At 44.4% G+C, this 24,897-nt stretch overlaps 1 protein-coding gene across 7 annotated transcripts in view; it reads right to left on the reverse strand.

Moving 5' to 3' along the window:
• SLC8A3 (solute carrier family 8 (sodium/calcium exchanger), member 3) overlaps positions 1–24,897 on the reverse strand; it is a 122,794-nt gene that overhangs the window by 17,477 nt on the left and 80,420 nt on the right. For 2 of the 7 annotated variants that reach the window (XM_012000914.1, XM_012000912.1), the window contains exon 2: positions 2,611–2,717. The exons of 3 other annotated variants lie outside the window; for them this stretch is intronic. In XM_012000914.1, coding sequence (XP_011856304.1) covers positions 2,611–2,717 — 107 coding nt within the window. Of the gene's footprint in view, positions 1–2,610; positions 2,718–18,652; positions 18,906–24,897 lie in introns of those variants that run through there. 2 more of the 7 variants (XM_012000918.1, XM_012000917.1) reach the window with 1 other exon arrangement.

The raw sequence follows: 24,897 nt of genomic DNA on the forward strand, positions 1-24,897 counted from the left end.
GGTGGGCAAAGGAAGGGAGCCAGAAGGACAGGAGGGGATGAGAAGGCAGAAGGCGGGTAATGGTGTGCAGTCATTTTAGACCTTGCCAACAGTTAGTAGGAAGTGAGTCGGGCAGCACATTCCACTGGGTGTCACATGGTAACAGTGGCATTTCTCTGGGCAACAGGTAAACTACTGACCCACTGGAAATGACCCAGGGTCTTCCCACAACAGGAAATATGTCAGCAGAACCCAGGGTTTGTGTCCCTTCTTTGTGTCTGTACTCACTTCCATTGTGAGTTTCAGAAAGAAAATTTTAAAAGAAAAGTATTTATGAGGAAGGGAAACCAGAGAGAGGAAGAGGAGAGGAAGACAGAGAGAGAGAGAGAGAGAAGAAAGGGAGGTAGAATTGTGTGATCTTCTCATTCTTTATCTCATAGGGTTTCAGTGGTGGGAACTAAAATAAATATGTATTAACCACAATATGACATAGGAATCCTTTACTATTTACAGCTGATGCACTTCTGGGAAAATGTGAAGAAAATGATGTAAATCATCAAATTCTAAATCACCTTTGGGCTTCTATCACTTAGGGATGATGTGTCCCCAAACTGGTTTCCTCAATGTGAATTATCATGGATCTGGGGCACAAGGTGATGGAAGTTTCTGTTCATCTCTGGGTATATCAGCAAAACATAGCATCTTTTAAAAACAAATCACCCAGGGAAGAAAAGGTTCCTTGAAATTCACTCCCCTCCAAAGACTGGCTCTTTGTCATTGGAGAAGTTGCCTTTTGGGCCTGGTTCTTCCTATGTGGTTTCTTCTGGTCCTTCATGGAATCACAATGGTGGCCAGCAGGTCCTACTAGCGAGCCAGAATTGTAATTTTCTGCTTTGTTTTTCTTTTTCTTCTTTTTTGGGGCAGGGGGGAGATTGGGGGAGGGGAGGCCTAAGAACTAAATGCTCTAAAGGGTAAAGAGCATTTACCTAAATGTCTCTTCAGATCCTTTGAGGATCCTGCTACCTTCTGTGGATGTGCTTGGCTTTGCCATTTGTAATGTAGTAGACTGACCCGAGGGAGTTTGTAAGGCACAGGACTTGCTGTGCATTTGTGGAGTGTGTACTTTACAAGTACAATCACATGCCACATAAAAACGTTTCACTCAATGACAGACCACATCTACAATAGTGGTCCCATAAGGCTATATACTACCATATTTTTACTGTACGTTTTCTATGTCTAGATATGTTTAGATTCACAAATACCATTGTGCTCCAGTTGCTGCAATATTTAGTACAGGTACATGCTGTACAGATTTGTAGCCTAGGAGCAATAGGCCCACATAGTGCAGGTGTGTCGTAGGCTATACCATCTAGGTTTGCGAAAGTACACTCTATAATGTGCCCACAATGACAAAATTGCTTAAGGACACGGTCCTCAGAATGTATCCTTATTGTTAAGTGATGCATGACTGTACATTTTTATTTCCTCTTTGGGTACTTCTTTTGACATCTTTTTATACCTTGGTCATTGGACAAAAGACAAAGCTCATTGATTGTCAAGAGGCATTTTGGGGGAATATTTCTGTTGGCCCTAGATATGGGACCCCAGGGCTGTCTACAAGGTGTGAGCCTGTTTTTCTGCTGCAGGAACTCTGCTGTGGGATGGGACTGGGGTGCTCTGTGACCACAGGCATAGACTGGAGGGCATGAGGGACGGCTTGGAAGGGGAAGGAACATTGCCCTCAGTACTGGCAGCTCCCTGCTCCACAGTATGATCTATTCAGGAAAGGACTTCCTGACTTGCCTATTGGAGGCCATGGGATGTATGGGGTCATTGAAGTGGAAGGCAAAGGTTCCATCCGCTCTGAGAAGCCCCCTGGACTTCTTGGGGAAGCTTCCATTTGGGTCAGGATGATCTCCACCACTATTGTAACTCTCCACCCCTACACCTGGGTGTTCTTAATAGGAAACACAGAGGAAGACAAATGGGTATTTGACCTAGATCTGGAACTCAAACTTGTACTTTCAGCTTACTCAAAGTCAGGAGGAGAAACAAGTCTTAATAGTGGCAACACGGCAGATAAGGTGTGCTTATCCTAAAGCCTGCTTTTGGGAGGGGAATGAACTATAATCCAAATCCATTGATTCTCAACTTCCTGGGATTGTAAGTTTAGCCCTGAGAATAACTGCCCCGTGGAAATCTGTGTTGAGAGCCTGTTTGTCAGTGCTGCTCTTCTGCCTGGTGCTGGGCTATCTGGTCCCCTTTCCCCCCTAGACACCCAGCCATTCAGGAGAAGCCAAGAGTTGCATATGATACTCCCAGCATTTTGACTCTTTCTTTCCCCATACTCATTTCCTCATCCCAGAAAAATTACCACTGGTCTTGAGCATCCCTTGTATGGATGCCATGTGTCAGGCTGGCAGGTGTTAGGACAGAGCTGGGGGCAGAGAGAGGACAGAGGAGAGGGAGGAGTGAAAAGAGAGCAGAAGAGAGAGCAAGAGAGGAGACAAAGGAAAAGGAACCAGAGAAGTGGAAGATAAGAGGAGGAGGAGACAAATGGTTTGGAGAGGAAGAAACAGAAGAGGAGAAAAGAATGTTAGTGTTAGTGTGGAGGACAGGGTACTACACCTTTCTGAAAACTCATATCCACCATGCGGGGGCCCATCATCTCAATGAAGTAATTCTTGTTTTTCTCATACGCCTCATCATCAATTACCTTGATGTGAATTGTTTTGCTGTGGATGGAAAAATAAGTATCATAAGCAAGGAGTAGAGTGTGGGACAAGTCAGTCAGGAGACAAAAACAGGAAGAGAAGGAAACAGTTAAAAGATTCAGAAAGGTCCAAGTTTCAACCAACACCACAGGGGCACGGAGGAGAGTGGCTGCCCGTGGACCCCTCCAGCCTCACCAGGCTCCTTCTGGGCTTTGTGCTGCTTCATGGCGTGATCATATTTGAAGACTGAAAAGAAAGAGCTCAAGCTTCACAGGCGAGGGCTCTGAGTTCTAATCCTGGATATGCTGCGTAATCTTGGACAAATAATTTAACTGATAAACAAACAGGATGAATCACGCTTACAGCATCCCAGGGCAGTTGTGAGAGCAATGAAATAACATACACATAAAGGCTCGACCATGAAGGTCCTCTTATGTTTGCTTCCTTATCCGCCTTGCTTTTGGGACAAGGGAAATTTTTTTGACTTTTACAATCAGCTGACATTGATCCAAATGGTTTATTTCATAAGAGCAGAAAGGGACAAACTGGTTTGTGGAAATCTTGCCCAGAAATAGTAGAACTTCTCTTTTTCTGTATGGCAGTGACTATTTCAGGGGAGCTGGCAGGAGGGTTGGTGGGGCGGGGCAGTGGTGGATTTGGCTCATGTCACACATTCTGGCAATTCACAGCGGGCCTCGAAAGCTGCTGACACTGTCTCCAAACAGGCTTCTGCAGTCACAGGGATGTGCCGGCTGGATCACATTAACTCTAGGGCTCTCAGAATTATGATTCCTTTCTCAGTCCTACGACGATCTTGTGCCTAGCACAATTGTATTGCTTTTCATGTTAAAAGGTATTATTTTGTTAATATAAACATTTGAAAATACATGCCAATTTTAATCACCCTGTTCTGCATTTCTTCTTCCTTCTTTCTTCCTTTGTTTATTTATTTATTGGAGCTTTAAAAACAGATGTGGACCTGGGTCTCTCCAGATGGTTGCTTACTGCAGGGACATTTTGGGACCAGTTCCCAGGGAAGATGTTTAGACCTCTCCTGGTGGGTGTGAGACACTGCTAGGTGGGTGGGTGTGGAGCTGGGTCTCCCCTCAGTTGTGGGAGTGAGGAGACCTGAGCAGGAGCCCTGGGCAGTGGCCATGGGTCTGCACACCCTTTCAGACTCTGCTACCCCGTGACCTGGCCTTGTTGGAGGAGACCGAGGCCTTCAGCACCTCCTTTTATTCTTTTTTTATAAAATAGGAATCTTTACATTTTAAATGGGGACAACCTCCCTGCCCTCCTGAGCTTCCCTAAGTCACCATTAGACCTTTGGATGTCTGCGGAGCCTCCAGTGCCCACACTGTTGATCCTGCAGAATCAGATCTGGCCCTTTGATCCTGAAGTGAATGCCACAGCAGTTACCAAGACACCTGGCCCCCGCCACCCCACCACACGGGCTCCAAACCCTCATCACTTGCCACACCCACCCCAGTCATGGACAAACGTGGCTCGCCACCATAGAAAGTGTGGCTCTTCGACTTGTGAAAGGCATGCTGCTTTGGCCTTCCTTCTTCCAGGTAATGGAGACAGATGATCTGGATTCAAATCCCGCCTCCACCCCTCACTAGCCGGGTGACCTTGGGCAATGCTCTAAAGTTCTTCAAGTCTCATGTGTAAGGTCGAATAATAGCACCTACTTTGTGGTGTTCTTAAATGAAATAATTTACATGAATTACTGGACAGGGTTTGTGTTCCCTATTAAAAGTTTCACAAATAGCAACCATTATCACTAAGAGTAACAACAATCCCAGTTTGGTGGTTTGAGAGTAATGTGTAAGGAAAGCTTATCATCTTCAGCCATTAAGTCAGAAAACTAGGGGAACTCAATAAGTACAGTTGGTGAACCAAGAGGTGGTTCAAGCTGGAAATAGAAATCAGGTCATGAAAGGTTTGGATAAAACAGTATGATAAATCCTAAATGGACTATTACAGGGGTTTGGAATGTTAAGCGTGGTAACAGAAAGCAACCCCCATATTCTCTCAAAATCTAGCCCATGGCCCTATCAGCAACAAGCTCTGGGCTGGACAGGCAACATGTCATGTGACATAGCATGACTTGTGCTATTTTGATTGACATCTTAGGTGGTGACAAGAGATGCCATTGACATCGTATGTGGGGACAAGAGAAATGAGGACAGGTGTTAACTAGTGGCAAGAGTAACTTAGGTTAGCCAGCTGGAACCACCATTGGAGCAAGGAGGAGGCAGGGTATAGGATTCTCCCATTGAGATCATTCCCAGGAAGGGCATCACTGTTGGGACTTATTGTATTACCTTGCCTGGAGGCTAGAAAAATCCTTTCCAGCTCCTGAACGCTGGAGAAAGTTCTCACTTCTGCTCAAGTCACAAAGGAGGCTTTAAGTTTAATACGAGTCACCAGCCAGATCTTGAGTTTTCTTTCCAAACTTGTTCTTTCCCATTTCTGTCAATGGCACCATCATCTAACAAATTGCCAAGTCCCTAAACCTGGAATCACCCCTCATTCTTTCCTTGCCCTCAGGCTTCCCTCTCTTCCCCAGCACAGTTAATTTACTACCACCCTTCCTTCTGCCTTTAAGACCTAGATCAAAACACCATCTCCTGGCCGGGCGCAGTGCCTCCCACCTGTAATCCCAGTGCTTTGGGAGGCTAAGGCAGGTAGATCGCTTGAGGTCAGGAGCTCAAGACCAGCCTGATCAACATGGCGAAACTCTGTCTCTACTAAAAATACAAAAATTAGCCAGGCATGGTGGCGCATGCCTGTAATCCCAGCTACTTGGGAGGCTGAGGCAGGAGAATTGCTTGAACCCAGGAGGTAGAGGTTGAGTGAGCCGAGACTGTGCCACTGCACTCCAGCCTAGGCGACAGAGTGAGACTCCTTCTCAAAACAAAACAAACACTAAAAAAAAAAAAAAACACCATCGCCTCTCCCTTGGACTTTGCAATAGCCTGCTAAGACATTTTCCTCTTCCTGTCTTTGCCCTCTGTATTCAATCCCTTCCCCACGTTATAGCCAGAGTTAACTATAAAAATGCAACCCAGGTCCTATCATGCATCCTGTAATTGTAGCACATACAGAACCCTGACCATGGCCTATGGGAGCCTGCATGATCCAGTCACTGTTGACCTCTCAGACCTCATTTATAACGTCCTCCCCTTGCTTGTGTGCCCCAGACACACTGGTCTTCCCAGTCCTCAAATCAAGCCCTTTCCCACCTAGGGGCAATCCCCTTGCTATTCCCTCTGCCTGGGATGCTCTTCACAAGGGTCTGTGCTTATCTTGATCCTTTGGGTCTCTGAGTAAACATCACCTCTTCGGAGAGGCCTTCCATGGCTACCTTATCTAGAGGACTCCCAGCTCTACCACTTTCGGGCACTCAACACAACCTGAAGTTAGTTAGTTACTAAGTTAGGATGTAAGCTTTGCAAGTACAGAGAACCTGTCTTTTTTTAAAAGCCTGCAGCATCCAGTATTTCCAGGCAGTCTCCCATGCAGGGACTAACCAGACCCCACTCTGCTTACGTCCAAGATCAAGCAAGTTCTTGTCTATCTGACTTGCCACAGTAGTCCCAGTGCCCAGCACAGTGCCTGGCATATAGAATGCCCTCAATCATGACTTGCTGAGTGACTCACGGTGAATTTCTAACACACCTGAGACTTCATAAAATGAATCCACTCATCTTTTTGCAGTAAAAATATGTCATTAGACACAAAAATATTTTGAAGGCTACTTTCATGGAATGTCTGAGGATTCTCAGTGTGACAAAGAAGCTGCAGACCCAGCATCATGAAACCTAGACCCCCAGTTTACTTAACATACCACATTTGTCTACTCCAAGGAAGATCTCTCCAACAGCAACCCAGGATATAACTTACTGGTTCAAGTGAGGGTTTTCAATTTTTTGGGGGGCTCCCCATTTCCAGTTCTTCTTCCAGCATAGTGGCAGTTACTTAATGGTCTTGGGGAGAGATTATCCTGAGCAGCTACTCCTAGAGCCAGTAATGCTGTCAGAGGCTCCAGGACCTGCACCTGCCTCTCCTCCAAGCTTTCTGCAGAGGCAGGTGCCAAAGCACACAGCGTTCCCAGAACAGACCTGGCTGAGCTGCTGGGGAAAGCTGCTCCCGGGAGATCTTCTATCAAACAACCTGCAGACGATTAGGAAATGCATGTCTGGGCTGCCTGGCTGGCCTTTTAAAATAGTCCTTTGCATTGAGGACATTCAAATCAGGCCTCTGATCCTCAGGGTACTGCAAAGAGGAAGGGTTCTCCTTAGCCATTGAGTTCTTTTAGAGTGAAAATGGGAGTAAGCAGCATTTATTAGTTGAATGGATGATTAATACATTGGAGGAGGCCTTCTTTATACAGGAAGGAAGAATTCTAAGATAATACATATGTTTACATTGTGTTCACCATCAAGAGAACCATGAGAAGAACTTTCTGATTTCATTCTTCTTATTTATTTATTTATTTAGACAGGGTCTCACTCTGTCACCCAGGCCGGAGTGCAGTGGTGTGATCATGACTCACTGCAGCCTCGACCTCCTGTGCTTAGGGTGTCCTCCTGCTTGAGTATCTGGGGCCACAGGTGCATGCCACCATGCCCAGCTAATTTTTAAAAAATTATTATTGGTAGAGATGGGACCTCACTACGTTGCCCAGGCTGGTCTTGAACTCCTGAGCTCAAGTGGTCCTCTCACTTCGACCTCCCAAAGTGCTGGGATTACAGATGTAAGTCACCATGCCCAGCCTCTTATTTCATTCTTACTTCTACTGTACTAACATAGATATTATTATTACTTACATTTTATTTTATTTATTTATATTTGAGACATAGTTTCACTCTGTCTCCCAGGCTACACTGCAGTGGCATAATCTGGCTCACCACAGCCTCAACCTCCTGGGCTCAGATGATCTTCCCACCTCAGCCTCCTGAGTAGCTAGGACTACAGGTACCTGCCACCATGCCTGGCAAAGTTTTGTATTTTTTCTAGAGACGGGGTATTACCATGTTTCCCAGGATGGTCTCAAACTCTTGGGCTCGAGCAATCCACTGGCCTCGGCCTTCCAAAGTGCTAGGATTATAGGTGTGAGCCACTGGGCCTGGCCAATTATTATTACTTCCATTTTAAAGAAGAGAAAACAGACGCTCAAAGAGGTTAAGTAACTTGCTCAGTCGCACAGCTATTAAGCAGCTGAGCTGGGATTTTAGCCTATGTCCTCCTATTACACCTACAGCTTATTTCTTACGTGGGTGGGTAAGCTCTGGATATCATTCCCAAGCTGCAGCCACAGTGAGGAGGCACAGAATTTCTGCACTGAAATCCCAGCAGCACAGGCAGGTAATAAGTGGATCTGCCTCTGTATTGTGTCTTGAGTAGGTGGCCTGCTAACCCTTCAGCCCTCCCATGCCAGAAATAATCTCTGAGTACAGGCTGGGCGTCTGACTCTGTGACCTCTTCCCGCCTGATTTCTACTGAATGACTCTTTACCCTGTCAAGAAGGGTTCCCTTTCATCACTTCTAAATGTATCCTTGCTGCTCCAAGCCAGCTAACGCTCACAGAGCTGCCTTGACCCGGGGCAGCTGGACCGAGCAGGTGAGGAGCTTCGAGCCTTTCCATGGGAGCTTTCAGAAGCCTCACATCTCTGTGCTGAGTTCTTCTTGTAGTTTTCTTTATCTTCCCCGTTGGGTGTCCCTGCCCCATCTATTCCCCTGCCAGGTTTCTGGCTCTTTGAACGTGGACTGAACCCCCCACTGCTGCCTGCCACCAACAACCCAACACTGACATTTCCCTGACCCCTCTCCCAAGGTCTGAGGGGAAGGCCCCTGTTCCATGAGAAGGCTTAAGGTCTCTAATTGGTGTTCTCTTTAAAATAAGTGTGTCATCTGGCCCTGAAAGCTGTGCTTCTCAAACTTTAATGTGCACATGAATCACCCGGGCATCCTGTTAATGTGTGGATTCTGATTGGGTAGATCTGGGGTGGGGCCCGAGAGCCTGCCTTTCTAACAAGGGCCCAGCCTGTGCGGATGCTGCTGGCCCATGACCAAAAGATCCCTTGGAGAAGTCTTTCTGTCTCTATTAAAGAGCCAGGGAAAGAGGAGCAGCAGCTTGAATGCTAGTGCCAGTCAAGAATGAGGGGCTGGAGTCAAAGTCTAGCATTTCAGCCAAACGCTGGACTAATTAGGTCAATTCGGACACTACATCTTGAGAGGGACTTTGGAGTACATCCAGAGTAGGGTGACTAGGGTGTTGAGAGATCTAGAAACCACATTTCAAATTAACTTACTAATATTTACGTAGTGCTTATTTTGTGCTAGGCAGAGCTCTAAGCATTTTGCTTATATTAAGTAATTTAATCCTCACAGCTAACCTATGACATAGGTAGAGGCCAGGCCAGGTGCTATTTTCTCTGCACATATTATCTCATTTAATATTCATAATGACCTATGAGGTAGGTGCTATTTTTATCCCCATTCCCACACATGAAGAACCAGAGGACCAGAAAAGTTAAGAGACTTGCTTAAGGTTATAACTAAATAAGTGACAGAGCTGGGATCTGAATTCAGATACTGTGGCTCTAAAGATTTTGCATCTAGCAGCTACTAATAGTTTAACAACCAATGTGTACAATTACTAAACATTTAAGTCAGCTCTTGCGAGCTGGTAGGAGTCTGCTCTGGTACACCACCAACACTGTCAGATTCTCCCAATGTGTTTGAGAAAGATTATGGTGGGAAAGAATAGTTCTGATTGATTTACAACTTATTTTGCCACATGCTAGTGTTTGCTCAAAGTGTCTGATGAAGTGAGGCAAAAATGTGCTTATTCAAAAAAGTCTTTGGGGGAAAAAAAGGCTTCAAGATTTGGCTTTTAAAAGGATTATGGGTGAGTGGGGAGGCAGAGTTTCTAAAATGGTCCCCTAAAGATGTTCTGCCCTAATCCCTGGAATGTGTGAACATGCTGAGGTATCACTCCTGAAATGTTACATGGTACCACAGTTACCTTTAAAATAGGGACATCATCCAGGCGGGCCTGACTGAATCGCATGAGCCCTTAAAAGCAAAGAACTTTCTCTGGCTAAAGAAGAAGGGAAAGCCAGAAAGATGCGAGCCACAAGGAAGATTCAACATGCTGCTTTGGTTTGAAGATGAAGGGTGTCTTGTGAACAGGAACATAGGCAGCCTTTAGGTGCAAAGAGAGGCTCCTGGATGACAGCCGGCAAGGAAATGGGGACCTCTGACTTCAAGCCACAAGAGATGGGATTCTGCTGTTGGCCTGAATGAGCTTGGAAGCGTATATTTCCTCAGAGCCTCCAGATAAGATCCCAGCCTGGCCGACACCTTGGTTTCAGCCTTGCGAGACCTTGGACAGAGAACCCAGTCAAGCCTGCCTGGACTTCTGAGATACAGAACTACAAGATAATAAATGGGTATTGCTTTAAGCCTCTATGTTTCTGACAATTTGCTACACAGCAACAGACAACTAATATGGAAGGCTTATTGATTTTATGGAGGCAGGAACCTGAGCTAAATGATCTCTCGGAACTAGCCTGCACCATCTATTTTGTGAACAGAAAGAGTGTTTCAGGGTGTGTGTGAGAGCGTGCACAGACTCCCCTTTTGCTTTGGTATCTATTCTGGACCCTCCTTTGAGCCCTCTACTGCATGCAGCTTCTACATACCTGTGACTAGCTGGACTCATCAGAGATAACCTACTGAGAATGTGGCTTCCCCTAGGGAAAGTGTAGGAATATTTTGTCTCTACTGACCGTAAAGACCTGACTGCTGGACATGTTTATGGATGTAGACCCACATATTTGAGGACTTGATGCTCATTCTGTTAATTCTGAAATGTCTGGGTTTATAACTGGGCATCACAACCCATGGGTACCCCTCTGCGCTCCTAATTATCCACTTTCCCAGTGCCTGGAGAGCGTGTTACCTGTGGCTAGAGGGAAAGAGACATCTGAGGTAACTGCATGATTATGGACCTAGGATTCAGGGTATGATCAGAGGCAAGGCAGTGCCAAAAACCTCAAAGGGATCACTCGCTCTGTTTCCCAAAGATCAGGGCAAAATGAGGGAATTTCTAATTTTTTGGACATTAGTCTTTTAAAGTAGATGCCTTTTTTTTTTTTTTTTTTGAAGGTTGTCACGCCTTGTCAGGTAGGTCTACAGGGTAGAAAAGATTTTAAAATCACAAAATTTTATTCTCCCCTTCCTTTCTTAGAGAATAAAGACTTAATCCTTCATCCTAAGAGTTGGAAACTCTCTGTAATGTCCATCCATCTGTCCATCCATCCATCCATCTCTGCAACCTGATCTTTTCCTTTCTTTTCTTTTCTTTTTTTTTTTTTTTGTGAGAGAAAAAAAAAAAGAAAGCTCTGTCACCCAGGCTGAAGTGCAGTAGCATGATCTTGACTCACTGCAACCTCTGCCTCCCAGGCTCAGATGATTCTCCTGCCTCAGCCTCCCAAGTAGCTGGGATTACAGGCATGTGCCATCACACCCAGCTAATTTTTGTATTTTTAGTCAAGACAGGGTTTTGCCATGTTGGCCCAGCTAGTCTCAAACTCCTGACCTCAGGTGATCCACCCTCCTTGGCCTCCCAAAGTGTTGGGATTACAGAGGTGACCCACTGTGCCCAGCTCAGGCTGGAATCTTACTGTCCAGAAATGCAGACATTTACTGTGCCCTGCCTCCCAAAGTGCTGGGATTACAGGCATGGGCCACCACGCCTGGCCTGCCACCTGATTTTTTCAAATTTTTCCACACAAACTCTGCACTTCAATTCTCTTTATTATGCCCCAAACATGTCATTCCTCTGCTCATCCCAAGAATCCTTCCTTCCTTCCCTCTTTCCTTCCTTCCTCCCTTCCATAATGAAGATTTCCCTCCTTCTTCGCTGCCCTATAGTGGGAAGTGCTTTATATTACTGCTTATGTGTGTATTCACGTGAGTGGGGGTATGATGGATTGGGCTGAGGGTTAGGAACATTGCACTATACATTAGAGGGAGGATCTGACCTTCTCGAAAGTAGCCTCTATATGAGTATTGCCCAGTTATTCTCAAAAGGGAATTTAATCTTCAACCTTCATATCAGTGAGCCTGTGAAGGTTTCATCTCTGCATGTGACTCAGTTACTTACAGTTCCATTTGGGCCCCAAGTTTGTCCTGACTCACTTCAAGGCGGCTGGGGTGGGGGAGACAGGAATATTCATGACTCCAACTCTCTCTTTTTTCTAAGTCAAGAGATGTAAATATACACACGCATGCCAGTGGTCTGGGAATAAATGATTGCTGTGCCCTGAAGTTGATAAATCCCCTTCTTGGAAAGGCAGTGAGAAGAATCTATAAAAACATTTTATTTAACAGTGTGTCTTTTCCCAGCACTGAAGAGAACAAGTGGCTGGTTATCTGATTCATGGCTTTAAAGATGTTGGATCTCTCTGTCTTGTCTTCTCTCACTGCTGGGAATCTCATTTTGAGAGAACAAATTTGATCCAAGCAGAAAAGAGAGAAGTTTGTATTGTATACACATGAAACGTTGGGTCCAAGCAAAACCTTCTAATGATTAGGAAGAGAGAGGAGCTGGCTCTTCAGGACTTGCGTCAAATGCAGTCAAAACGCCCTGCCTTCCACCCTAATTCTCTGTCCACTCAAGCTCTGAGAAAGCCCATATTTCTGGTGGATAATTTCTAGAGATCCTTGTAAACAGCAAATCCAGGAAAGATTGCTGTCCTTGGGTTGAGCAGAGAAAATATTTCAATTAGAGACTTAACTGCATGGGAGATTAGCTGATTCTATAGACATTTTCTTGACTGAACCAATCAGGGACGTCACTAAAGCAGAGCTGCAGTATTGCACAACCGCACTGGGCTCCAGGCACACAGAAGCCAATGAGAATGCTGCCCCCTGGTGTTGTGCAGCGCAGCAGCACTGGATGACAGAACAGCCTGCAGGTTGCATGTTAGCTACTGTCACCATTTGGGGTGTGAATTGCGGATCTCAAAGGGGTTGTCAGAAATTTCCACCTGTGAGAATTCTAAACGACTTGTTTTCCAATTCAGAGTTCTTCCCTTCTTCTCCCAGTCAAAGGGGAAATTCTTGTTTTATGCCACCTGGAGACAATGTAGGGCCCAGGCCACTGAAGGGATGGAGGCAGTGGGCCTAAGTGCTTGTCCCAGCTCGGCTGCAGGAATAGTGGATCCTTCGTGCTAATGTGACAATCTAGCCTGCTGCTAGTTTCACAGAACCTGGTGGCCTTGGAAGGTACATAGTAGGCAAACTTCTTGGGAGATAGACTTTAAAAGCAGAAGCTGAGATTTTCACAAAGGTGGGGAAGGGAGACAGAAATCCTATTTCCTTTATGCTTAAAGGTCTGACGTTATCCTTATGGTCAAAGCAAGAGGCTGATATAGAACAGACAAGCATAGATCCAGGACAGGGATCAGGGTGAGACTAGTAAGTCAGAGGTGCAACATTTAAAGGTATACCTACAAACTCAGTAATCAAGATCAATAATATGTTAATGCAATGATTTTTAAAAGTTGGAATTAATGCAACAAATCCACGAGAAACAAAATATCAAAATGTTAAATAAAGATAGGTTCCTATCCTGCCCTTGCTGACTCACTTCATTTACCTCACCCTAACCCTAACCCTAGGGAGGCAACTCTAGTGGTCCTCTGATGCCTTGTGGTGTAATAGACAGAATGACACCAGGTAAAGAGCAGAGTCTGAGTTCTGCTGCTGCTACTTACTTACTAGAGTTCTCCTAAGCCTAAACAAGGAAGACAAGAGCCTGTTTCTCTTTTGAGATTGTTATGGGTCATGACATGAACAAAAAAAATACAACTCTTGTTTTTGGAAACTGCAGGTCTCCTTCAACTGTGTCTATGTGCGTGTGTGTGTGTGTGTGTGTGTGTGTGTGTGTGTGTGTGTGTGTTTAATATAACTAGGGCTTTTAGTTCACCCTCCAGAGCTAACCCCTTAAGCCTTTCAGGAAGCCAGACAATATTCTCAGCCTTTCAGGCTCTCTGTTCGTCTCTTCTGTCACTCCTCACAGGCCCTTCCTTGTCTTCTCTCTCACCAAAGGAAGTACCTGCCCTTCGCAAGAGCTCAGCTCACATGTGCCTGCCCAAGGTTTGCCATAGGCCACATATGTTTCTTATCTTTACACAATAGGGGGGAAATGGGAGGAGGGTGGAGTGTCTTCTTTGAGGATATTGCCTTTGAACTACACTCTGGACAGGTGTTGCCCAGTTTTCTCTGGCCCTCACTTTTGCCTTCTGCCTTGTCGGGCTTGCATGAGTGGCGTGCGCCTATTTTTGTCAGCGTGGTCCCCCTTGGCTTGGAACCCTCTTCTCTGCCACATGACTCTACTCAAACCACTTTCTCTTCTTATCTGGCCTCTTGCAATAACTACCTAATTTATCTCCCTGCTTCCATTTCTCTTAGCCTGTTATGGTCCATTCTCCCCTCAGCTGGAGTGCTTAAAAACAATTTTTAAAAAGAAAGTTGTAACATGCTGCTCCCCCACTTAAACCTTCCATAGGTTCCCATTGCACTTAAAATTAAAACTGAAACTGCACAATCCAGCCGAGGAATTCTGAAACTTTAGCATACTCGGAATCATCTGGAGGGCTCGATAAAACACAATGTGGGGCCCCATCCCAGAGTTTGTGACTCAGCAGGTCTAGGTAGGGCCTGAGAATTTGCATCCCTAACAAGTTCCCAGGTAACACGGATGCTGCTGGCTCCAGAACCACAGTGAGAACTGCTGATCAAGCCTGCAAAGCCTGACCTTGCTGCCCTGACTCCCCTACTCACCTTCTACCACTTTTCCACCACCCACTTTGCCTGGCCATGCCTGCCTTTGTTCTGTTTTCTCAAATGTCTCGTCCTCATTCCTGCCTCAGGGCCTCTGCACTACCTGCTTCCTCTGCCTGGAGCTTTCCTTCTCCAGATGGTCTCACGACCAGGTTCTTTTTAAATGTCTCAGCTTACGTGTCACCACCACCTTGTCTGCCCAGTCTGCTTGGCCCTCCAGCTACTCTCCATCAAATCATTCTGTTTCCCTGTATCTTGTTTATTTATTTGTTTATCAATAAATGGTCTGTTTCCTTCATCAGAACAAAAGCTCCGTGAGAGCAGAAACCTTGTTTGTGTTCTTTGCCAGCACCCAGCACAGTCTCTGGCACATAGACAATACCCAATATATATTTGTTGAATGAATGAATGAATGATTAATGAATATCAGTAAGTGGTAGAGCCAGAATTTGAGCCCAGGCCTTTCTAACTGCAGAGCCAATCTTAATGCTTAGTGTGTGATTTGTGCTAGGGATGCTGAGACACACTTGGCTGGTCTCCCTGACTCTATTCTTGCATATACTACTCCCTCCGGAGCACTATTATCGGGCTACTCTTAGGAAAAGTTCACCTTGATAGCTCCTGTTTCCCTTCCCAAACAAGTCTAACCTCCTTTTCCTGGCCTTCAAAACATGGATGAAAATAGTCACCTTGGCTGGAATCATGGCTCCGCTGTCAAGTTCATTTATTTGGTTATGACTTTGGTTAAGCATATTCTCCATTGTTCTTTCCGATGATAGATGCCGTGAAAATCATTATTCATTTGATCATTTACTGATTAAGAGCCTAGGCCTTAGAATCAGAGATGTCTGGATGCAGTCATTATGTTTTAGGACTTTTGACAAATTAGCGAATCTCTATGAGCCTCAGTTTCCTTAATTTAAGATGAGTGCAATAATAAAACCTACCTCACAGTGTTTTTGAGAGGATTAAATGAGATTATGGAAGCAAAACCCCACAGCACAGTAACTGGCATACAATAAGCAGTTACACATGTCACTTAATTTGATGATGGTCTGTCTGTTTAAGTTATAACTGGAGCAACCAATAAAATGATTTTTTTTTCCCTTAATTCCCAGGACAGGGTCAGAAGAGGATGAGAAGTTTGGCAGGTGCTGGTTTGGGACCAGGTAGAGTGTTTTCTGAATTCTGTGGTCTGGTCTGCGGAAGAACTATAGATGAAGGAGTATGCTTTAAGAGGTCTTGAGTTTCCACAACATCTTTCCTTATTTTTTTTTTATCACTGCATATCCTATCTTAGGAATTCTGTTTGGAAGTGGGATCATCTTTGCACTGTACCTGCTGCCCTAGTGGAAGCCAAATGCCTTTTCAGGGTAACATTCCCTGTTATCAAACACTGCTCTTTGGTCTCTCACAGGGTGGATTGTGGGGCAGTTCATTTCCATGTTTCAATCCCATTAGTTAAACACAGACAGGCCTTCCAGGGTCCTGTTTTCATCTCCATGGGGGTATGTGTGGGAGAACCAATGGTATCAATATGTACTCTGGAGGGCTCCTCAACCTTGGATAAGAAGAAGTTCTCTGTGGATGTCCAGTAGGTAGAGGTGGCAACTGAATTCACTTCCTTCTAGCCCCATTCTGGCTGCTTTTATTGACAGATAAACCCCCCACCCATGCCCATTTCTTTTCCCAGAAATGCCAGAATCTGATCTTTGGGTCCCAGTACCAATTTCTCAAGTTCCTTTTGCACCCTGCCCTCGCTTCAGTGAATTTTCCTGAGTCCTGCTCCTTTACTCTTTTGCCTGGGCTGACTGCAGTGGCAGAAAGAGTCTGTTTCCCCTGCAGAAGACGTCTGCCCTTCCTCTGATTTCCACTTTTCACCTCTGTTCAGGGGCAGATGGCTTGTAGCCAATACTCATTTCAGGTGGACATTTATGTATTCCTGTCCTATTGAAGGAAATAAAATAAGCTTGGAAAAGCCTAGACTTCTAGAGAGGTCATCACTAGTCGACAGGAGCCAGCCAGGAAAGCCTCTGGATCCCTCAGTTAAAAACATGTTTGTTTATATGGCACATCTTGGGGCTGCTACCTTTCCAATGCCATTCAGGTCTCGAAACAGTCAGGCAGACTCGTTCACCTGAAACAGGAGGTGGTGAAACTCTGGGATGACAAAAGAAAGCATAACAATAGTGGCAGTAATATAATACATTTAAAATTCTACATCTGCCTAGAGGGCCTTTAATCAAGGATTTCAAAGCACTTTCCCAGATCTTGCCCATTCATCTTTACCACATCCCTGGGAAACAGCTGGCAGGTAGGTAGCAGAGCATTAAAATTAGAGTACTGTATCATTATCTTTGATACCCGCACTATCTGTTTAGACAGCATTTTCTGTGAAGGACTAAAGAGCTCCATACACATTGTATTATCTAATTCTCACTTATTCATACAACATCCCCCATATTTGCTGCCTTGCAGGTAGTTTGGAAAGCTTTGGATCCACAGAAATGCACAACTTTACTGCCTACTCCCTCCCCTCCCGTTGCTGCGTAATTCACAGGCACTTCCCAGTGCTGATCTGGCTGACCGTAAGCCACCAATACCATGGGCTGGACCACCTACCTTGTCTATCACCATGACACAAGCACCCTCAGCACACACATTCGGTTTTATGTCAGTGATACCAAAGGTGGTAGGAAGAACAAGTCGTAAATTCCCTCATCAGATTTCATTTGAGTCTAGTTTGTTGGGTTTTAAAACCTCACTTGTATGGTTATCAGATGGACTTCATGGTTATTATGAAGATACAGCATTGGGAATGGATCTGCAGGGTCCACCGATCATATAAACCCATGGTTGAGGCTAAGCTTCAAGCACAGTCTCTGTCCATCTTGAAAGTGGGCATCACCTTTACAATTGGCCCAGGGGAGTGCTTTGATTTGTAAGAACTTCTGTATTTCCCTTCCACTGAAGTCATCAGGCAAGTGATATTCTTCTGTTATATACTTATAGTACATGTTACAGTTGTAAAGAATCAATCTTGTAATTGTTTTCTTATTTGTCTTCTCTACTATCCTAATAAGCTCTACAAGGGCAGGAGCTGCATTTGTTTTAATCACTCCTATATCTCCAGAGTTAAATACACATCAGATGCTTAATAAAAGTATCTGTTGAATGAAGCTGGGCACGGTGGCTCACACCTGTAATCCCAGCACTTTGGAAGGTGAAGGCAGGTGGATCACTTGAGTTCAGGAGTTCGAGACCAGCCTGGCCAACATGGTGAAACCCTGTCTCTACCAAAAAATACAAAAAATTAGCCGGGCGTGGTGGCAGGCACCTGTAGTCCCAGCTACTCGGGAGGCTGAGGCAGGAGAATGGTGTAAACCCAGAAGGCAGAGCGTGCAGTGAGCCAAGACCGAGCCACTGCACTCCAGCCTGGGCGACAGAGCGAGACTCCATCTCAAAAAAAGAAAAAAAAAAAATCAACCAGGCGTGGTGGCACACGTCTGTAACCCCAGCTACTCAGGAAGCTAGGACATGAGAATTGCTTGAACCGGGGAGGCAGAGGTTACCGTGAGCTGAGATGGTGCCACTGCACTCCAGTCTGGGCAACAGAGTGAGACTCCATCTAAAAAAAAAAAATCTATTGAATGAATGAGGGAACGAACAATGGCATTTATCACATTGAACATTCTCTGGCTTAGGGCTTCTAATCACACCCTTTCTGCACTGGTGTAAGTTCCATGTCTGGGCATCATAATGGCCCCCACCTGCATGTCATATCATCATGCACCCTGGGAAATGCAGCCTTGCCAACCCTCATTTTCCTCAGTTCTTGAGACACATAGGCGCTGCTTAGATAGAAGCCTTATATTTGGCCCAGTCTCCTCCAAAAATTTAGTTGAGCTCTGGGCTCAGAATGTTTATATGGCCTGCTCAAAAAGCCCAGTGCTTCCAGCAAAATTTCTCACTTGCACCTGTCGCTGTGGTATGGAGAGAAAAACACATAAACTCTGGGGCCACAGAAACTTGAGTTAAAATCTTAGTTCTATTGCTTATAGCTGTGTGACCTTGGCCAAATCTCTTACCTCTTTGAGCTTTTGTTTCTTCAGCAGTTACCTGGAGATGATAACATTCACATTGGGTGGTCGTGAGGGTGACATGAGAAAGCACAGGCAGCAGGCTCAGTAAATGATGGTTCCCTTTCCTTCCCTTCTTTCCTTGACCCCTTCCTTTGACTCATCCTCCCTCCTGGCTGCCAGTTATCGTCTGGATGCCTCTAGCTGTCATCCCCTAGATTTTAGGCTCCATGCTGGAAGAGTTGAGACTCAGACTATATTTAGATGCCTTAGTGCTTTCATTTTTTTATACCACTGTGTTGCTATGGTGATGGTGGAGAGGGGAGGGGAAGGACAGCTTGAAAGGAAAGATGGAGCTCAGTGGTGAAGATTGGTGGCCCTGGCTGTGGACTGTTCCTGGCTGGTACTCTCCAAGGAGATTTACCTGTGCATTCCATCAGGAGATGCAGCAAGGAGACAGGAGGAGGCATTGCTTAGTAAAGGCTCTTAGGAAAAGAGAAGATAAAGAGGACTGACTGTTGAAAACTGCTCACTCCACTGGCCCAGACACAGCCTTAACTCCAGGAACCTTCCTTAAGTGGCTTCTCTAGCAATTGAGTCAGGAGACAGCAAATGGGGTTGGGTGGAGAAATGACATCAGTTATGTTGGAGTTTGGAAGATGTTCAGACCAGACTCCTTCACAGGAAGAAAGTCCCATCTTTATACCATGGCCCAGGATTGTCATGGATTCTGTTCATTAAGGAAACCAAAGTTGTACAAGGGCAGAAAGGAGGAGAAGTCCTTGTATTTGTGCACAGAGCTCTATTCCATTTTATTTGTGCACAGAGCTCCACTCACCGGATTTGAATGTAAGCATGGTAGGCTCCAAGCTGATGTAGAAACTTGCACTGTAGAATAATCCAGTATTCCTAAAATGGTTACACATCATTTCACTGAGCCCTCAAAAATGGCCTGGTGAAGTGGGATTATCTTTACATGAGAAAATGACATAGATAGGTTGGCAACTTGACCAATGTCACACAGCTGGTAAATGGCAGAGCAAGGAATTGAACTCAAGCCACCAGGACTCCAACTCTAATGTTCTTTCCAGTATACCAATGGCTACCAAAACCAATTATTTAAAGCTGAAGAAAATTTATGTGAAGATGAAAGCCTTTGGTGAAATAGAACCAAACAAAGCGGATATAAGCAGAGATGCTGAAGTTGAAGTGGAGAATCTCCCTTCGACAAAACCTCCTTCCACTTCACCTGCCAGAAAAGAGGGTCCTAGGCAGCACTCTGTAAGGGTGGTGGTTGAAGCACCCGTATTAGAAACATCTGGTATAACTGTAAAAGTGCCAATTACTAAGTCCCAGTCCCAGATTCTGATTTGTAGATCTGGGGTACTTTTCTTTGGACAAGCATCCAGGAAATCTGGATAAATACTAATTTGACTGGAGTTAAACAAACAACTCTTGACTCAGAAAATTGGGCGATGGAACAAAATTGCATCACCTATCTCTTTTTCCTATCTGATTCCTCAAGCTCATTTTTAGCAGCCTGAGGTCAGGCATGTCAAAATAATCAGGCTGGATTGTCTTGTGAAGTTTTCCAACTGCCCTCTGGGCCTCCATCAGTGGCTGATCCCTGGGCTCTAGTCTATGTGGGTCATCAGGGTCCAGGTGAGGCCACAGCCATTGTTTGACCTTGGTGGGGTCATCATTGTGCCTAACAGCAGATGCAAGGAGACTCTGGGTGAAGGGCAGGGAAGAAGGGTATCATATTCAAGAGCACAGGAGGGGATGTTTATCAGATGAAAAGTCCCAAAGGAGCATGCAAGATTGGGACTAAAAATATATTTATTGGCCAAAGCAGAAAGTTTGGGAAAATCTGCAGGGAAATGAATACTTGATTTCTCATTCATCAAAGGGTTGAAAGAACAGTATGGAAAATGAAGGAGATTCTGAAGGTGCTGTTGAAGGGAGAAGTCAGTGTGAGATTTTTAGTTCCCCTAAATTCTGAGGACCTTAGGATGCTCCCCTCACTTATAAATAACAGCTCCCTATGGGCAAACACTGTGTGTGACATACATTTAATCCTTCTCATTGAATCCTTCTCAGAGCACTATTAAGTACTAGTAGCATTTCTATTTTGCCCATGAGGAATCTGAAGCTATTGGAAGTCAGGTAACTTTGTCCAAGGTCATCCAGCTAGGAAGTGATAGAACGAGGATTTGATTCCAGTGGTCTGATTCCAAGACCCCTGCATACTTGTCCAAAACCGACTGACCCTAAATAATTGTAAATAGGCCAATTAAATATCCATGACAAGATTTTTCTTAAAATATCAGATTACTTCAATTTTTAAAAATAATCTGTTGGGGGGTGACCCTACTAGGTGAAGCTTTTAGGTAATCCAGCACCAGGTAGGTGAAGGAACATCTGCAAGGGGGTTATATTCCCAATCTCCTTTGCTGCTTCCTGCTCTGGCAGGAGATTGCATTTGTTCACTTGTTTTTACAAAGTCTTCTTAAAGCAAAGTCTTGTTAAATCAACAACAACAACAACAACAACAAGGCAACATATTTATTATGTAAGCCCTGCATACAAGGCAGAGCTGAGATCCCATCTCCTGAAGAAACTTTCCCCATGACTCAGGCCCACAAGCCCTCTCCGTCTTCTGAACCTGGTCTCATTTCTAGTCTGTAGCTACCACGTGGCACCCAGCACACACAACTTCTGTCTTCTCTCACCTTGCCCTGTGAGCCCCATGGGGGGTGTAGCCATGTCATACACCTCTCTGTTTCTCCAATGCTTGGCCAAGTGAGGCTAGCTTAAGCCATCAAGCATTCCACTGAACCAAAGGGAAAATAAAATTGAAGGAGGCCAAGGAATTATGGGCACAGAGGGAGGTGAGAATGGGTAGCCCAAATTCACCAGCCTTCTGTGTAATTTCAATATTGATGGAAATGCTCTTGAATACATTTCTTTCTTCCCCATCTGTACCAATTCCCTTGGGTCATAATTAACTTTCATATCCCAGCACTTTGTCCTGGGGTCAAGGAAGGACAGGTAGGGACAGCAGGGAAACAGGGGCAGGAAGTAGACATGACCTAGTCACAACTCACAATCCGAGCTCATGGTCCAAAGGAAGGTGACCAATTCTGGTTTTAAAAACCTTCACAAGTTTAGGTTCCACATGATTAGTTTCTACTGTTCCATTTTGGAGACTGACCTAGCTCCTCTCCCCAGCATCTCCTTTAGATTCTGACAAGATATGTAGAGTCATTGTTTTTCCAAGAATCCATGCCTCAAGCATGAAGCCTTCTGATGAGATTTATCGTCTCTGGAGAGCTCTTTACAGTGGATGAAACGCTTCCCCATGCATGACCACTCCAGGGTTTCCCAACCACCCTATAGGTTGGGCAGGCCAGTTATTAAGGACCTCACTTTATTGCTGAAATGAAATTATGGGGTTAGTTTTGGGGGTATATTGGCCTATTTCCTCTCTCCCAAAGGAAAACAAAATCCTGTTGGGGATTCAGCTGCAAATGTCTTAAGTTTTGGAAGAAGAAGAGAAAGAGAGGAGAGTCCTTTTTTCCGGAGACAAAATTAACTCTAGCACTGGTTAGCAGACAATTGACCATATTTCCTATAACTTGTTGCCTACTACCAACTTCTAATCCCTGAAGGGTAGAGAATCCCAATAATCCTTTGCATGTGCACTAGGCACTTCTGTTTACAGTTATTTTGTTTTATTCTCTTAACAGCCCAGTGAAGTCTATGCAGTTATGCTCCCTTCCACTTGAGAGTTACAGGAATTGAGACCTAGTGGTATCCAAAAATCTGCCCAAGTTCACATAGATGGTAAATGGTACAGCTCAGCTTAGGCTCATGTCTTCAGAAAATGAGGTCAGGGATCTTTTTAATACTCTATTCCTCTCTGTCTTTGAGCATTACCCAATTCATACCTGGACATTCTGGAGGCAACAGAAGCAGTATCTGAAGATGGTCCATTTCCATGGATCAAGGGTATTACAACACAGGAGAGAAGTTAAGAGTGAAGATCTTGTAGTCAGGTTAACCTGTGTTTGAGCCATGACTGACCACTTATAGCTGAATAACATTGGGAAAAGCACCTTTTTAAGCCTCTATATTCTCATCTGTAAAAGGATGATGGGATAATTAAGTGAGATGTCCTCCTGCAAATTACTCAGCAGAAATTGCTCAATATAAACTCATTGCTGTTGTGATTCTTGACAATGCTCCTGACATTAATCACTAAATCTGTTTTAATGAAGGGGTCCTGCATAACATCATATCACCTTGGTTATTTTCCAAGATGGAGGTGGTATCTCACATGCTTAGACATCTTCTGTATTTCACCAACTTTCCTATTTGCTTTCCTAAAAGCGGCTATAAATGTTGCTTCTTAAGCACACCCTCCATTAAGAGTAGTTTCAATGTCTGTTGTTGTCAACCTTCTAGGGCTTGAGGATATAAATCCTGTGAGTGGGTGGTTATCTTATCTTTTCACCCTGCTGGTCATTATTCAGCCAAGCTGAACACATTTCTTTCTTTTCATTTTTTTCCTTACACTCTGTCTAGTCAAGTTTCTAAAGCAGCAAACGTGTCATTGAAGCGATCAGACAGAACACTTAGCATTTTTCTCACACGCACACATTTTCAAAGTACTTTTCCATCTCTCTCCAATTCTCAATGTCTAGAGGGAATGTGGTGTTTTGGAGCATGGCATTAAGAGAGGGGAAAATTGAATGTTTTCTGGAATTGTTATATGCCTAATGGGGACGTGGAAAATATCCATTGAGAAAGATGAGAAATGGAGTTGGGGTGAGAAATTAAGAAACTGTCTCAGCTCAGAAAACTGGATTTCAGGATCTGAAGAGCTCTAGGTCTCCAGATTCCTAGAATTCTGTTTCCCAAATGGTATTTTGGACCATGGAGCAGTGGAGGTGTCAATAATGTGATGAAAGAAGAAGATGCTTGAGGAATAATGTTTATAAGGTGGATGATGGGAGGGAAGACATGGTTAGACAAACTGTGTAGTAGGGGAGGGATGGAAAAAGGTTTTTCTGGACCTCAGAAATTAAATTCCATTTACAAATGGCTATTGAGTTTCCACGGGCAAAGTATGTGATAGGCATTAAGGGGCAAATAAGTTAAAAAGATGAGTAAGACATTGTTCTTTATCTTAAGAGCTTCACATGAGATGGACAAATATTGAGAAATAGTGACCCAGAATCCATCAAGGCCAAATTCATAACCTACAGATTCTCTATCTGTGGAAATTTCTTCTGAGCACTGGTGTTGGGAAGGGGAATAGATTAGCACCCCATTTTTCATGCACAACAAAACAAAACACACCAACACACAAAACTGTATAGCAATAGTAATAATAATAATTATTTACTACTGATAAAATACATACAATCAGATTATGATTTCTTTCCTTCTATGCATTCTCCTTGGCTGTACTGGTATTGCCATGAAGGTGAAATATTGACCTGATTTCTCCTGGATAGCAATGTTTGCAGTTCAATCTGGTAACTACTTAATGTGATGCCCCAAGGCCCTTCTCTTACCTTTAACCTGACCCACCTCCCCACCTGCAATGACCCACATTGACTGAATCCCTACAACATGCCCAGTCCCGTTTGGCACCTAGTAAATGTCAGGTATCATAATAAGATGCCAACACTATGTAGAAATGAATAAAACAGTTTCAAGATTTCGCAGTCCAATGGGGAAAGCAGACATGTAAGCAGATATTTATACTGTAGTCTCTGATTTATGAAACTGGGAAGAGCCTCAAAGACTTCAATGTTCCAATATGTCCTATGCCACACGTTGTTTAATAAAATAACAGCTAATACTTACATGTCATTTAATATGCTCCAGGCACTACTATGTGTGGTTTATATGTATTAACTCATCAAATCTCCACAACACACCAGAGTAGGAACTATTATTACTTCTCTCTCAAAAATGATAAAAACTGAGGCACAAGGAGGTTAAGTGACAGCTAATAAATGACAGAGACAGAATGTGAACTGAGGAGGGCTAGCTCCACAGTCCATGTCCTTAGCCACTATACTATACTGCCTTTAAAATGAGATAAAAAAAATTGCTTTTCAATGAAATGGAGGGGATTGTGGCTTCTCTCGTCACCTCTGAGTCTCTCTCTGGCTTCTTTATAGCCAGCATTTATTAAGTGTTCCTTATGTGCCAAATACTATGCTAAGTGTTTTCAACAC

The sequence above is a fragment of the Mandrillus leucophaeus genome, unplaced genomic scaffold (genome assembly GCF_000951045.1).
Source record: "Mandrillus leucophaeus isolate KB7577 unplaced genomic scaffold, Mleu.le_1.0 Scaffold641, whole genome shotgun sequence".
Lineage (NCBI taxonomy): Eukaryota > Metazoa > Chordata > Mammalia > Primates > Cercopithecidae > Mandrillus > Mandrillus leucophaeus.